The sequence below is a fragment of the Cinclus cinclus genome, chromosome 1, assembly GCF_963662255.1.
Source record: "Cinclus cinclus chromosome 1, bCinCin1.1, whole genome shotgun sequence".
Lineage (NCBI taxonomy): Eukaryota > Metazoa > Chordata > Aves > Passeriformes > Cinclidae > Cinclus > Cinclus cinclus.
In genome coordinates, this window is record NC_085046.1 from 25345173 (window position 1) to 25359289 (window position 14117).

The 14117-nt window shown below is 37.1% G+C and overlaps 1 protein-coding gene across 1 annotated transcript in view; it reads left to right on the forward strand.

Annotated features, from left to right (window-relative positions):
• Positions 1–13900, forward strand: part of GLCCI1 (glucocorticoid induced 1) — a 54419-nt gene extending 40519 nt beyond the window's left edge. Inside the window, exons 6-8 of the mRNA XM_062508064.1 lie at positions 3959–4169; positions 9842–9962; positions 11022–13900. Of these exons, the coding sequence (XP_062364048.1) occupies positions 3959–4169; positions 9842–9962; positions 11022–11370 (681 nt within the window). The 3' untranslated portion in view covers positions 11371–13900. The remainder of the gene's footprint in view (positions 1–3958; positions 4170–9841; positions 9963–11021) is intronic.
• The last annotated feature ends 217 nt before the right edge of the window (positions 13901–14117 follow it).

Consider the following 14117-nt stretch of genomic DNA (forward strand, 5'->3'; position numbering starts at 1 on the left):
AGTTATAAAGGGAAAAAAATGCAAACCACTCTTGTATTGTCCTTTTATTTTTGTTTTTCATAAAGATAATTGAGAATTAGTAATGTATTTGTGTTATTACCTTTTAAAAATCCAATTGACTTTAAAGTTTAGAGAGATTGCATAGTGGTCAAAATATTAAAAAAATTTCATTCTTTGCAGTTTAGCTGTAGCTGTATTTTTTCACATAATTCATCTTGCTTGGTTAGAAGGTGTTTCCTTATTGCTTTCATAAAACTAAGTTGTCCTGAGTCACTTCTTAATCACCTCTTTTGTTTCAAGTTACTAATAAAACTTTTAATTCGTGTTCTAATGCATTTATTCAAAATTCTTGGATATATTTTCCTTCCTTCTTTTATAACTTGCTGATTAACTCTGACAAGGTTCTCACCATAACTTGTAAGGTGGAACCAGCTTTTTGTGAAGTTGTTGCAGGCTTTTGTTTTTTGTCCTGATGTGATTCCACAACACAATCATTGGAGACTGAGGTATCATAAGAGGATGGAGTTTTTGTAGGGATTAGGGGATAAGAGGTGTTCCATCTTATTAAATACGATAGTGAAAATCATGGAAAGTTCCCTGTAGCAGTACACAGATAAATTCACAGGCCTCCTGTTAGGAAAAACATTTTACCAGAACTATCAAGTATGTAGAAGTAATTAAAAATAAAGAAATCTTGATGGACTATTGCACAACATGAGTAAACTGATTACTGCCTTCCTTGTTTGATTTCTGATGCTTCTGGAAGGAGATGGCAAGGTGGTTTAATGTACCTATGTGGAAACTTAATCCTGTAATAAAATGACTTATTTTGCACAGATGCAGAAGATCCTTACTTAAATCTTCATAGCCTTAATCTGAAAATTGTTTTTTTACCAAGTGTTCCTTCCCAGGATACATTATGGTTTTTGCACTTACACCTTATCTAATGCACTGATGGCTTCACTGACGCCAGCAGGAAGAAGCACTTTCCTATGCTGGCCTTTGTGTTCCAGTCTAGAGGAAAGTTTTAAAATCAATAGCATTAAATGCTTTACTCTGAAGAAGTTGCCTCCCAAATAGATGTACATCTTGTGAAGAGACTCCCATTGATAATATTATAGACTAGTAGCATTCTGATTCTTCTTAGTAGAGTATTTTGAGGTTTTTCACAGCAAAAAGATGAATACTGAAAACAAATTGGTGAATCTTAACGGTGTACTGAGAAATTATTGCTTGCTGTCAAATGGAGCATTTTCATACCTTTGCAGGGAGGTGAGAGCAGCGTGTAACTGTGTCCAAGAGCACATATCCCATAGGAATGGACAAGTGTCCTGTCAGAATGCATTTGGCATAAGGTTAATACATGACTTGACATACTTGAAAGAAACCCCTCAAGAAATAGCATATAGAATGCAGTAATTTCTTGTTGTTTTCCATGCATTGGGCATTATGAAAACTAATAGCAGCTGTACCAAATTAGTTACCCTCTTTCTTATCTTGTAAGTTTTAGAATAGTTTGGCCATCATGGAAAGTAACTTCAAAACTGCATTTTAACATTGATCAGGTTTGATACATAAAATTCTTAATAAGTGAAATACTTTTAGTTGGTATATTCATGGAGATATTTGCACTTGTCAGCATTGTGGGAAAGATAAATACAAAAGCAGAATAATATGAACTATTAACTGGCATTTTTTTATGCCTTAAATGTTGTTGCACTTGTAAAGAATGAGAAATATTTAGTTTTTTCTGCTTGTGTGTATTTAGATATGTGTCTGAAAATATGGATTATTTTTATACCTCAGGCATTAGTTCAGGGGATATTGAAATATGTGATGTGGGATATACTTCCTGACTGCCTGAGACTACATTGTTCCTCCAGGTGTGGAAAAACATCTGTGTTATCCTGAAGTCTTTAATTAAGTGATCACTTACTGGTTTTTTTTCCCCTCCCAGGAATCCTTGTTTTACCTGTTACATAGACCATAGTGCATGCCTTTAATGAGGAGCTGTTTGCTGGTTTTCTCCTCCTTAGATTTGTGTCCTCATGCTTACTGTTACACCTCACTTTGAAGTCAGAAATCTGATTTTTTTCCTTGAGATTTTGCTTATTTATAATAGGAGCGCGTCCAAAATTTTGTCCACTTTACATCACAGTTATGTGAGAAGAAAGAGGATATTATTTACACTTCATGGATGGGGAAATACAAATCCATCAGGGTTCTGTAGTGTGGTTCTTCAGGTAACTCAGGATGCTGCATTCCATTTTAGGAGTTTAGAATGCAGCTCCTGTGGTGGTCTTCTGCATCTTTTAATGCAGAGGACTTTTATAAATCAGACCTGTATAAACTGAGCATCCAGAAGAGATAGTTTAAAAGACAGAGGTTAGTTCATGTAATTCCCTGACATCTCGCAGAATTTTTGTGGCAGAGAAAGAAATAAAAATGCTGTTTTGCATGGCAGTTTTTGGGGTTTTTTTTGGTGTGTTTTTTTTTCTTTGTTGGTTTGCTTATAATTATGAGACTGCTTTCTTTCTACAACTTCAGTCTTGTTTTCTCTCTTCTGTCTGTGTAACAAATGCTTCAATGCTGCAGGTCTGTCTTGTGCATTGAATGAGTCAGGGCCTGTTGGGGGTGATGGGAGTAGAACACTGAGTCGTGTTGTAACGCATACGCAATGTGAACTGAGCTGTTGGAACAGACCACACAGCTGTGCCCAAACCTTACAGCATTTGATGGAGCAACTGTAATGTTCTCTTTATAGTGTGTTTCTTTGCTCTTACTTGAAATATGAAATGATATTAACTGGGAGGCTCATAAGAAGAAAATTATCTTCCTGCTCTGCTGCGTCTGCCTCTCTGTAACGTGGTGGTTTTCTGGAAAGACTGTTGCTGAAAAGGGGAGAATGTGATACTCAGCCAATAGGTGTCATGTCCTCGTTGCTAGCAAAAGTGTTGGGTTGAATTTTAGGCTCTGGAACAAGCTGTTATAGTTTTGGAATATATGTGGAAGAGAGGCAGTAAAATAAAAATGTTCACTTGAAGTGAGAAGGAAAAAGACATTAATTTTTTGTAGCTAGAACATTTAAGCTGTTCTCTATGGTTTGGACACAGTTCTCACTGTGAAGCGAGAATAAAAATTGTTTAAATCTTGCAGACATTTTTTACCCCTTGCTTCTAAGCAAAACTCTAATTCCCTCTTGATTTCTTACATTTAAAGCAGCACTGTCTTTTTTAAAAAAACCTAATTTTCCATTGGGAAGGACAAGTAAGTGGAACGTGCCAGTCTACTGCTGTGAACATGTCTATGCAGTATGTTGCAGAGTGGGATGCAGGATCACTCTGGCCAGTGCCAGCTAGGCTGATATGGGCAGGCAGAGCTTACTAGCTTTGGCTCAAGACAAAACTCATGAGCCTTGTTACAAGCCTGGGTGGGCATCATCTATAGAAGCATGGAATGTAGGGGCGTGCTGGAGAATTACAACTTACTAGCAAAACTTGGATGGTTTCCTTTTATAATTGTAATTCAGTTGGTTGTTATGGCAATAGTATGCCATTGTATTTGACATTTTCTACTTTCCCTTTTATCCAAATATGATCTCTGTTGGGGTACTTGTTTTTGTTTTATAATAGCAGTGACCTTTATTGAAAATTGTGGTACTAAATATAATTAGTGTAGGAGGTTTGGTTTTTTTTTAAACTATTGTAAAAACCATAAAAACATAACACTGGCACATGTTGAAGTGTGGATGTTAACTTGGCGTTGGAACGTGTGCACATTGCGCCAGTGTAATTAACGTATGTTGTACATTGTACACTGCATTATTTTCTTGTGTGAGATCTTCTTTTAAAAATGCCTTGTTTGTGTTCTTAAGGCCTTCGCTTATGAGTGCTGCGGGCTGGCATCGCTGTGAGTTTGATGTGTTCTGTTTAACATGAATTGCTTGTTTCTCCTGCAGCCTCTGGATATCCCTGACGGTCGAAGGGCGCCGTTGCCTGCTCACTATCGCAGTAGTAGTACCCGAAGCATTGACACACAGACTCCGTCTGTCCAGGAGCGCAGCAGCAGCTGCAGCAGTCACTCACCGTGTGTCTCTCCCTTTTGCCCTCCTGAATCTCAGGATGGGAGTCCCTGTTCAGCAGAAGATTTGCTCTATGACCGTGATAAAGGTGAGAGTAGAATGGCCTGCCTTTACCTATGGGAGGCATGTGATGTCATGCTTTTACAACTACCTTCATTTTATTCATTACATCAGTTTTTGTTTTTGTTTGATGGTTGTGGAGGGATTGAGGATTTATCTGAAAATTGGTTTTGTTTGTTTACATATCTTTTTCCCTCTTGTTTGTGAAACTTCACAAACATCTTCCATAAATACGTCAGAGGAGCACAGCAAACAGTTAACTATTTATGAAGATTTCAGTCTGTAACATGTTTATGTTTAAGAAAGGTTTCAGGAAGGTTTGTGGTAGACTATATATTTATCATAGGTGAGTTGCTTGCTGTTAAGAACGGTGATGAAGTTTTGGACTGTTTTTAAAAGAACTGCTTCTGAACTCTGACATTCCACTTGAAGCTATTTGATTTGAAGCTCAGATACCTGTTTGATCACCTGGTGATGGGTAATTACTTCTGTGTGTTCTGCATAACCGCTCAAAAATTCTGAGTAATTTATGTGCTTATCAATATCCTGTGGGGGTCTTTTTGTTAAGTCTGTAAAATATTGTTTGGTTTTATAGTGTGAGTACAACTGGACTCATAATAACTTTATTAATAACTTTCAGTTATTAAGAGTTACTGACAGACTATGGAGTATGAGAATATAGACACCAGTGTAAAAAAGACCTTGGGTTTTTTTTGACAACCGTTTACTAATAAAATTACCCTTGTGCTTCTGGTCAGCTAGCTGAAACATGGACTTTAGTATGAAGAATGTAGGATTTGGGGAAATCATGCAAGCTAAGAGGAGTAAGTTTCACAGAGGAAATGAAAGCTTCTAAGATTTACTATATATGTACACCAGTGAGCTAAAGATAGCAGTGTTTTGAGGTTATAAGTAAGGTTAAGATTTTTTTTTGTGTAAATACTGTCTGTTTATTAATCGCTAAAGTAATTTGGGAATAGGATTGGGGAAGTCAGCAGGAGAAATACTAGCTTTTCTTGGTTTCTCAAAAGTATTTTTTCCCCAACTTGGATTTAAAAGGAAGCAGTGGAAAACACATCCATCTGCCCAAATCCTGAACTTGGGGTGGGTGTGTGTAAGTGTGCAAGTTAACCACATTAAAGTAAAAGCCTTAGCTAAACATGATAGTGGGCTATGCTCCAAAAATAACAGTGGTATTAGCTTGCCCAACCAAACTCCTATTTCTTACACTATGCATGTGAATTCTACTATGTTGTCAAGACTGAATCACTATAGAAAAACATCTACTAAAGTATTAGCACACAAAAAAAATCTTGACAGGTAAATTGATTCATATATGTTCTGATAACAATTATAAGTTAAAAAGCAAGGAAATGAATAATTGCTTTTGCAGTCAGTACTCGGTTATCACAGTAATGGGAATTTTCAGTGGTACGTTTATTGGCAGTAGCAAGTGAAGACAGTTTGAAGTAGTGCATCTAGCCTTTTTAATACTTTTCAAGGCTTTTTATCTCCTGCCTTGGATTTTTTTGAACAGTTGAGTGGAGTGAAATGTATGAGTAGATACTTATTTGTGGATTTTGGTTTTAAGACTGGCTTTAATGCTAGGCTTATATCAAAAGCCTTCTCCAGGAGAAGTGTGTGGGTGATAATAAACAGATGATGATAAATAAATAGGTGATGATAAACAGCCAGTTTTTAAAGTCATCATAATGGCATTTTTAAATTAGTTTAAGTAAGATACATAATACTATGCATATGAAAGATAAAAGCTTGAATTTTACTACAACTTAATTCTTTTAAGGGCAAGGTAAAAACTAGGAAAACATGTAGCAGTTTTCCAAGAGAAAGTAATTTGTTCTGAGGTCATAAAAGTAGAGTCAGAAAGGTGCTTTTTGCTCTCATATCATCCAGATACTACAGGCTGGTTGTTCTGAATAAGAACGTTAATTCAAAAATCATTAAATTATAGATAAATGAGGGATATAGGTAGAAATTGCAACAGAATGGCAAGTTTGAGGGACAGTTTATTACATTTGTTGTGGCTGTTAATTGCTCTGTACAATAAAAACTTGGGAAGGTTTTCACACCTTCATTTTAAAACCCTTAGTGAGCTAGAATAAAACCATCATCAGTTTTTTGTGAGGCCTATTAAGTTTGGAAATACGCATTGTGCAACCAAAAGTAGATGTTTTCATGATGTTTTCTTGTTACTTTTCCAAAGGTTTAGTTTACCTCTTGATGGAAATAACTTGGCTTTACCTTTAGAAAGTGGAGTTATCAGCGTTACTAATGATTGTGGGACGTGTTGCTGAGTAGGAAGGGAAGGTTAGTTTAACTGAGAGACATGAGCAGTGAGAGTAGCCAATGCTCTGAAGAGACACAACAGTGCTTTACATTCCTAAAGCATCTTTTACTTTTTGTGCAAAGCTGTGCTTTGGCCTGAGCCTTCCCAGCTGCCCTTGGGACTCTGTCAACTCTTGGGTTTACCTGTCTGCAAGAAGCAGTTAAATAATTGAATTTTTCAAGAGCAAGTGAAAGCTGATTTTCAGAAAAGGCCCACAGTATTGCTCTGGACAGAGCAGTGATACTGCACAGTACTGATTAGAGCAGACAAGGAAGGGTTGGGAATGAAAGTGTTTTCATAGCACCTGGGTTTTTATGATTTTTGTATTAAATCATACACAAAACTGTAATTCAGAGCCCTACATAGCATCCTCAGCAGCTGTGACAGGGGCTGCTTGAAATTCAAAAGCATCTGAAGGTGTAAGCAGATGAAATCTGGAGGGGTTTCTTTGCACGAATGTAGATTGCATACCCTGTTTTTCAGGAATTTTGACTTAGGTGCCTTTACATGGCATTTAGTAGTCCCACTGTTGGTAGCATGTTCTTAGAAGTAACATGTTTGTGAAGATGCTTGTTAAATTTTGGGCATCTGATTCGTAGTTCTTTAAAGGAAAGTTGTTAGTAAAGTCTTTGGATTGTCTTATTAGTTTTGAACCTATCAGAACTAATCCCAAGGCTCACTAGCAAAGTTTATTGTTTAAGTATAGTCACTTAAACTGTTTTGCAGGTTTCTTTTTAGTTAGCCACTTTTGTTGTTACAACATGTGCAAGCTATAATTTCTGGTATTAAGGTTAAAATAATATTTTTAGTGTTCTAATGACGATAAAGAATTTTCTAGATAACAGAATATATGTTTTTAAAGATGTGTCCAGAAATTCCATGTGATGTGACTCTGTTTTGTCTGCTGTACATTTGTGGCAGCTAAACTCCCTTTAAAGATTCTGTGGTCAGTCGCTGTCAGCGGGGCAGGATGGGATGGAGTGGGGCGGGATGGGGCGAAAGGGGATGGAATGGGATGGGGTGGAATGGGATGGGTGGGCTGGGACACACTGGCAGCAGCGTGCTCCCTGCTGGTGGGACTGGAAGGCATGGCCTTGGGGCCTCAGAGAGCAGCAAACACGCACATGGAACACTTGGACAACGCAGATGGATTTGCTGTGTGTCAGAGATTAATGACAGGACAATTTAGCACTGCAGAGCTTACAGGATACAGAAGTGGAGACTGGCTTAAGCTGTGAATTGCACCTTTTGCCACTTGAACTCTGTTCCCAGTCCCTTCTGCTCTCACCCAGCACCCAGCTTGTACGTGTGAGTCTCCTCACACCCACACGTGTTCTTCAAATAGTGCGTGCTCTGCATTTGGTCAAAATGGAAATCTAACTTCATAAACTTTAAAAGCAGGGAGGGTAAAGAGAGATACTTGTTTAGCAGCTGTCTTACATAGAAAGTTTCAGCCAGGCAGGGCTAACTAAACGGAAAACTTGATTGAAAGCTGAAATGGCTAGTAAACAAGACTTAAATCTTTCAAGAACTGACTTAACTTTGGAAGCTGTTTGATTCTTCGCTTGGATGTACTGCCATGGTTTTCCACTCATCAGTGGAATGAACAGTAGTGCATTTTATGTGTCTAATTTTTTAAATAGAAACTTGGATCTTCAATTTTAAATATTAGAAGGAGGAAACAAACTGTCTGGGTTCTGTTAATGATTTCTGTGTTTGGAATGAGCAGTATGTGCCAACAGCGGAAAGATGCCAACAAGACCATCATGCTTCCAGCTTGGCAAATACCTGTATCGTCCCCAAGCATTTTCTGCCTTCATACTTAACACCAAAAATTCTGTAAATAGAAGTCCTGTATTCACTCTACAGGAGGAAAGAGCTGAATAATCAATGTGCTACTGAGATTAAATTCAACATTTTTATCGTATCTTTCATAATAAATCTTCAAAGGGAAGTGTGACATTTGAGTTGATTTTTCTTGTAAGAGGAAGCAGAAACGTTTCAAAACATCTAATGATTAGCCTTGGTATTTGAGTCATGATAACATAATAGTTTGTGCAGTTACTCTTTGCAAGCTGTTAAAGACAAATCTGTCCACTTTGTTGAAGTTAGATCATAGTGCTTGAAGCTTGGTTAGCTGAAAAGACAACACACATGCGCAACAGGAAAGTAAACAGAAGTTATAAACTTGAGCTAAAAATAATGTACCCCACATTAGTGGAAAGACTTCAAAAGAACTAAAGCAGGAGCAGCTATTTCTGTCCAATTAAGGTGTATTTTTAAGTTAGTGGGTCCTCATTAATTTTGCTATTTCATTTTTTAATTGTAATCCTAAGCACTGAATAGGGAACCAGTAATACTACCCTGGGAGAGATGTTGCACTTTTTAAAAAGATAAAAGCCACTGCAGAAAACTAATTGTCTGTGAATAACTATTTCTTTATTTCCTGGATACATTTATTATAATGTTGTCAGCATGACTGTTTAAATAATTCATAATTTTAATAATAATAATTATTTTAATAATAATTCATAATTTTAATATTTCAGACTTCTGTGCTTTTGTAACTACCAGACTTGAGCCTTCTCTCATACTTTTGAGAAGTACAAATAAATCTGCCCATTGCCTTTTGTCCTAGATCTTCACACCTTTAATTCTAAGTGTGTTTGGTTAAAAGGCACACAGCTGGAGTTATGAAGAATACATTTATCATATAGCCAGTAGTGATGAGAGAATTAAACTGTAGAAGTTTTATTCTAGATACTAAAGCAACTTCACAACTGTGAAGCAAGTAAGATAAGACATTGTAATGATGAGGTAGCAGTACCTGTGTTACAAATGTGTGTTGTTTTGTTGCAACGTCTGAGCTGTTCATGAGACTGACGTCAATATTCCAGTGAAGAAGTCTGTTTTAAAACAAGATACAAGATGTATACACACATCTTTAATCACACTGTTTATACAGTGAGAAGGCATTTTATCATTACCACTCATAATTCTTCTGCATGTATTATGCATATTACCTTGTTCATTTATGGTTTTTGAACTGTGTAATAAAGAATGTATTTGTTTCCAGGATCACAGCTCTGCTTTGTTCCGATTGCAGTGTTCTGGATAAAAATATCCTCCTGTTACGTGTTGTTACACAATAGATTGCTGCTGCACTGAAGCTGTTGCTCAGAAGAAATGTGCTATACAAGGGTGTTAGAAGTAGCCTGCAATGAAGGAAGCATTGTGGTAGAAGCAAACCAGCGTAGTGACTAAATTGTGAAAAAAAGGCATCTTGTTTGGAAATCGAATTTAATTACAAAGCACTCTCAATCTCTAGTAATATAACTGCTTTAAATTTTCAGACAGTGGGAGTAGCTCACCGTTGCCCAAGTATGCCTCATCTCCCAAACCAAACAACAGCTACATGTTCAAACGAGAGCCCCCAGAGGGATGTGAGCGAGTGAAGGTCTTTGAGGAAATGTCGTAAGTAATGCCTTTTATATCAGCTGGTATCTGCAAAGCAGTAAACCTGTTTACTGAGCCTATTCAACTGCAGATGAATAAACTATTCCAGCTGATGGGTTTTTCAGGAGCAAACTATTCTTATAGTTTGTGCAGAAGAGAAGTTCAAGTGTTTACATTGGTGTGAAGAGAAAATGGAGTGTTTCACCTCTTTTTGTGCATTTATAAAAGGCAACAAAAATCCAAGCAGGAAGGATAAGGTACATTGATTTCCTGAGCATTTATATAAACATCTTTCTGTGTATTTTTTTTTAAACACTTTAAATTTTCATGGCTTAAGCAAAAATATCCCTTGTCATAATTATCAAGCATAGGTAGCATTTTGATGTGTATAAAACATAGAAAATGGAGTGAAACATATGTAAAGTGTTTGTAGATGCTAGTATGCTTATGGCATAGATTTCGCTCAGTACTTTTGCTGAGCAAGAAATTGGAAGTTAAACTTTTGGACATCATGTCTTTTTCCCCTAGACCCAGCAGTATTTGAGCACAGCACATTCTGTTGAGGTTGCATGCTAAGCTCCTGTGGATGAAAAAATTAAGGAGGGGACTTTTCTTGCTCTAACAGCATTTGTTGCCTGCTGGGTGGTAAAGGGAACAATGTTGGGTTGTGGAAAAAGCCTCCAGACAAATTATGGAATATAGGAAATAAGATCTGTTTTATGGAGGTCCTCAAAGGAATTTAAAATTACTAAATATGTTTTTGCTCCATCGCTTATCAAAGAAGAATTTGTGCCATTCTAAATTAACTGTGGCATTTTTTCATGTGGATATGTACTGCAGATTTTTCATGCTGCAAGTTGCATGTTCGTCCAGTAATTACCAAGTCATTTTTTGTGATGGTACTATTTTTAATGCTGTGGATCAGTTAGCTGACTACCAATATGGAAGATGTTTGCCCCTCTGTCCAATTAATCCCATTCCTTGTCATTCACATTTTAGCAATGTATAGAATCACAAAGTTCATGATGTGAAACATATCTCAGCTGGCCAGATATATAATCTTTTTTCTCATTGTAGGTCTCGTCAGCCTGTCTCAGCCCCTCTCTTTTCATGTCCTGACAAAAACAAGGTTAATTTCATCCCAACCGGATCAGCTTTCTGTCCTGTAAAACTCCTGGGCCCCCTCCTTCCTGCTTCAGACCTGACGCTGAAGAACTCTCCAAACTCTGGTCAAAGCACAGGTTTGAGCACCCTGACTGTTGAGCAGCTTTCGTCTCGGGTCTCTTTCTCATCTCTGTCAGATGACACCAGCACAATGGACTCCCCAGAGATCCCAGTACAGCAGCCGTCCCAGCAGCAGCAGCCGCTTTTGCAAGAAATTCAGACTGAAGAGCATTCCTCTCCTCAGAGCTACGTGTTAATCTAGAGCAAGGTGGAGCAGGCCTCTGCCCCGAAACAAGGAGTGAGGAGATCCTGGATCAGATACATCTGCATGAGGTGGCAACCTTTCAGAACACCACGGAATACTTAGCAGCATTCAAAACAATATCTCAACACTGTTCTTGGCAGGGACAGAATCCATATTCAGCATTTTTTGGTGAGAAAGGAGTAATGCCTGCAGAATCCGTGTTTCATTAAGCATTTTAAGTGGAGACTATGCATTTCATAGTACATTTGACCAGATTAGTACTGTGTCCTGTGTTCTGTTTCAAATTCTACAGTATAAATAAGCTCTCTCTATATATAAAAAAATGTTGCCTGTCTGAATAGAAAATGTCTTGCTGTGTTGTGTCCTATGGAAAATACTGTACTTCAGGATTATGTTTACAATTGATCCAGGTGTTTATGTTTCTAACTTCTGTAATACACACAATGCAAAAAAAAAAAAAAAAAAGATGGCCACAGCAGTGCACAGTGCCCACCCTATGGCCTAGCTTCAGGTACTTCTCTTGAAGTGTAAACTCAGGTAACTTGGAATGTATATCATATTGGAATATAAAATATTTTACAGCTACAAAGCTAAAGAGGGAACATCACTCTTTTGCCTTTCCTTGTTTTATGCATTATATTTCCTCATACATTCCACTTTCTTGGAATAAGTGCATTCAGATCCAGGTGAGTGATGATCCTGGACATGGGTGAACATGAGGAGAACCAGCAAATCTGTGATGTATATCACTTTGTCATGTGCTTACAAGTAAAACAACTGTTGCATTTACTGTCATTTCAATAGATGTAAAATCGTGGCATTTAAAGGTTTCAGGTGTTGCTCAGTTAATGACTGTTAAACTGTTGCAAATAAAGTGTTCAGTACTAGGCTGTACATGAGAAACATTCCACATTGTGTGTGAGAGGATTTTGAAAGACAAGAATGTTTTTGCTAAAAGGACAGAAATTCTTTCAGGTTTCATGGGGGGTGATTGGGGATTTCCTCTCATGGTTTTTGTTGGCAGTTAAGGATGTGAAATGCTACTGTTACCGTCTAAAAGTCAAATTAATGTTTAGTTTCTCTTTTGGAAATGTTCATTCATTTGCTGGTTGGAAATAGGTTTTCAGATTTTGTTGAGCAGTGTTAGATGAGCAGCGTTTTATTTATGTAGTGAGTAATTGTGTTTGGATGAAAGTCCAGAAGTAGCAAGTGGGTGTTCTAAGAGGGGTGGGGAAAAAATAGTTTTAAGTTCATGTTACTTAAAGCTTCTCCCATAATTTTCAGTTACTTAAGCTGTGTGTGTAAAAGTGTGCTTTCTCCCCTCCTTAAGTGTGAATAAAAGAAAAATCCATGTAAAATAATCCTGGTTTTGCATGCTGGACACTTTCTCAAAATAGTACATGGCAAGATTGGGTTTGTGGTTCTCTTCTACAGTAGTAGAAAAAGAGGAGCATTGCTTTCAGAGATAATTTCCTGTGATACAAAGAGGACCCCAAAGGCAAAATAAACTTGATGTTCTTGCTCCATTGCTTTCAGCTAGGTGGAACTAAGTTTATGCTGTCTGCTCCTAAGAGAATAAGGTTCACCTTTTCCAGGAATTGAAGAGATTAGTAGCCTGCAGCTACTAGGAGCATTTAAACATGCTCTTTTATGGTTTTTTTTCTGCTTTTGAAGGTGAGATGGGAGGGGGATGAGAGCGAGCCACCAGTAACTACTCACTAGATATATGCTTTTTTTGAAGATAAAGCATTCCTTCCTTTTTATTACTGAGTTTTTGTTAACACTGTCTTACAAGGTGGAATTCGCAGCCTATAAAACATCCACTGTTTTTTGACTCCCCTTGCAGAAAATGTAGAAGGAGAGAGGTCTGTCTCTGACCATTTTCATGTGAAAAAGCTTCTTGAAACACAACAGCCATCTTTAACCCTACTAATCTCAGGCCTAGGTGAAAACACTATGTATTTTATAGACTGAAGATAAAGGGGAGAAAATACTCATGATGTAAGTATTGATTCCTTCTAATATTTTTCTTTCTAGACTAACATTGCAGTATGATCACCTTTTTATGCTCTGGCTATGTCCAGATAAGAAATTGTAGTCTCAGTTATTGGTGTTAGGTTACCAGGGGATATGATGAGTGATTTTTAGATCAGTGCTGAACTCTGTACAATATTTGCAATGCCATTACATGTGCTTTATATTTTTTCCATGAGAAACTAAATATTAATTAAAATGCACATTTGTTCTTAGCAGAATTGAAGGTTTTGAACCAAATGTGTTAAAGCTAATGCTTTGCCATGTAAATTTCCCAGCAGTTGTTTATCTCAAATGTATTTTACATCCAGCTGTAGAAATCTGTCAAATATTGTTTAAAGTTTTGTACATAGTTGTACTGTTATTTCTAGCCACTGTGCTGAACAGTATTCAAGTTATCACACGATATTGCTTTACACAAGGAAATGTGTGGCTTTTGTTTTGTATTTTTTTCGGTATAGAAGTTCCTGTGTCTTATTTAAATAAAAAATTATAGTTAAAAAAAAAGTGGTGGGGACAACATACAAAAGCAGTGGTTCATTCATTTGTTTTGGAAATGATGCGTGAAGCACCATAGGAGGAAATTAAACTTTAATATTGTTCCAAATTTACATCTAGAATAATGCCAACCATGTATGACTAGTGTGCCATGTCTTCTAGAACAAGATAATCTCTTATCTGTTGATTTTTGCATAATGCTGTACTCAGAA